Source organism: Sardina pilchardus, chromosome 21, assembly GCF_963854185.1.
Source record: "Sardina pilchardus chromosome 21, fSarPil1.1, whole genome shotgun sequence".
Lineage (NCBI taxonomy): Eukaryota > Metazoa > Chordata > Actinopteri > Clupeiformes > Clupeidae > Sardina > Sardina pilchardus.
The window spans coordinates 3,383,261-3,385,760 of NC_085014.1; the positions used below are offsets into that span (position 1 = coordinate 3,383,261).

At 46.4% G+C, this 2,500-nt stretch overlaps 1 protein-coding gene across 1 annotated transcript in view; it reads left to right on the forward strand.

Moving 5' to 3' along the window:
- tcf12 (transcription factor 12) overlaps positions 1–2,500 on the forward strand; it is a gene marked incomplete in the record, with an annotated part of 174,323 nt that overhangs the window by 156,402 nt on the left and 15,421 nt on the right. Inside the window, 2 exon segments of the mRNA XM_062523919.1 lie at positions 527–635; positions 2,043–2,182. Coding sequence (XP_062379903.1) covers positions 527–635; positions 2,043–2,182 — 249 coding nt within the window.

Below are 2,500 nucleotides of genomic sequence, written 5' to 3' on the forward strand. Positions count from 1 at the left end.
TCTCTCTCTTTTTCTCCTCTTTTCTCATCACATTCACTCTCATTCTCTTTTCTCATCACATTCTCTCTCTTTTTCTCCTCTTTTCTCATCACATTCACTCTCATTCTCTTTTCTCATCACATTCTCTCTCTTTTTCTCCTCTTTTCTCATCACATTCACTCTCTCATTCTCTTTTCTCATCACATTCTCTCTCTTGTTCTCCTCTTTTCTCATCACATTCTCTCTCTCATTCTCCTCTTTTCTCATCACATTCTCTCTCTTTCTCCTCTTTTCTCATCACATTCTCTCTCTCTTTCTCCGGATCTTCTTTGGATGGCTCTTGGGCAAGCGTCACAGTAGCACTGTGTAACACTGTGAAACTCCATGATAAGATGTAGAACTCTGATGCCTCTATAAGATGCTGGTTCGTGTCTGTTTGTATGGTATTGTCATGATTCTATGGTTTGAGAACTGAACTCCCCCCCCTCTCTCTCTCTCCCTCTCTCCCTCTCTCTCTCTCTCTCTCTCTCTCTCTCTCTCTCTGCAGGTGTATGCTCCGTCCCCTAACTCTGAGGACTTTAACAGAGACTCTCCCTCCTACCCCCCCACCACCACCACCAAGGCCCCCAACAGCATGTTCACCGGCACATTCTTCGGTGAGTCCCATTCGCCCTCTCTTCTCACCCTTCTTCCTCTTCTTTTTTCTCCCTCTTTTTATCTCCCTCTCTTCTCTCTCTCTCTTTTTCTCTCTTCTACCTCTCTTTCTCTCACTTCCTTCTGACTATCATTCTCTCCCTCTCTTCTTCCTCTTTCCCCTTCTCTCACCCTCTTTCTCTCCCTCTCTACCCCTCTCTCCCTTCATTTCTTTTTCTCCATCTTTTTCTATTCATTTCCATCTATCTCACTGTCATGTTTCTCCATCCCTCCTTTCCTTTTTCTCCTCTCTCTGCCTCTACCTGTTCCCTCTCTGCCCTCTTTCTTTTCTGTATTCATCCTTCAGCTTTTCTTTCTCTTTTCATGTATCTTCCCTCCTCTTCCCTTCTTACCCCCTCTCTTTCTCTCTCTCTCTCTCTCTCCCTCTCTCTCTCTCTCTCTCTCTCTCTCTCTCTCTCTCTCCCTCTCTCTCTCTCTCTCTCACTATTCTCTCCATCACACCACTCAATAGTGCCAATCTTCATCATCAGCTCTTTCTTTGGTGAGCCTCTCACTCTTTCTGGGTCACGGCCAACAGCACACACACACACACACATACACACACACACCTACACACACACACACACACACACACACACACACACACACACACACACACACACACACACACACACACACACACACACACACACACACACACACGGGAACGTCCTGCACATTGCACCACCATGCTTCCCCCTCCTGGTGTTATAGCTGTTATTTTACCCTGCTGCTGACCACAACTGGAAGATTGTGTGTGTGTGTGTGTGTGTGTGTGTGTGTGTTTCCCTCAATCACCAGCCATTTTCCCCCTCCCAGAGGATTAAATGTCCCCTCTGGTTTTAAAAGCGGTCAGGCAGCCATCTTTAACTAATGCTGCGTGTGTGTGTGTGTGTGTGTGTGTGTGTGTGTGTGTGTGTGTGTGTGTGTGTGTGTGTGTGTGTGTGTGTGTGTGTGTGTGTGTGTGTGTGTGTGTGTGTGTGTGTGTTATCTCAGCTGTTCCTGGGAGCCCAGTCTAGACTCAACATAAAACCAGACTTTTCAGTAAAACCTCTCCCATAACTTGCCAGGGAGTCAAAGCACACACTCACACAGATGACCTTGCACTAACACACACTCTCCGACACAGAGTGTGTGGAGCTGACGACCTTATTGCATACATTATTGTTTTCAACGTTATTACAAAGTTTGTATATATTATATTATATTGTATTTGTCTTCCAATTGGAGTATTCCTAAATCTGCTGCTCAGATTTAAAATCTTTTCCGTCCCAAACCCTCCGGAGACGTGTCATCCTGAACGCTGCTCCCCATTGGCCTTCTCTGTTTGTGTTTATGTTTGTTCATGTTTGTTTGTGTTTGTGTTTTAGACGGGACCCACAACTCCTCGGATCCCTGGAGTTCGTCCAATGGGATCAGCCAGCCGGGCTACGGCGCCATGATGGGCGGAGCTTCGTCTCACATGTCACAGTCTGGAAACTATAGCAACCTGCACTCACATGACAGGCTGGTAAGGCTCTGCCTGAATGTATAAGTATGACACACACGTGTGTTCAAACACACACACACGCACGCACGCACGCACGCACACACACACACACACACACTGCATGACAAGTGACAGCAGCTGTACTTCAGTAATTCACTAATTTAGCTGATTATATTGCAATCAGAGCCTTTGTCCTGCCTAGACATACACACACACACACACACACACACACACACACACACACACACACACACACACACACACACACACACACACACACACATACACTGAAGAGTGCAGCAGTGTGTGTGTGTGTGTACTGTGTTATCTGATGTGTCT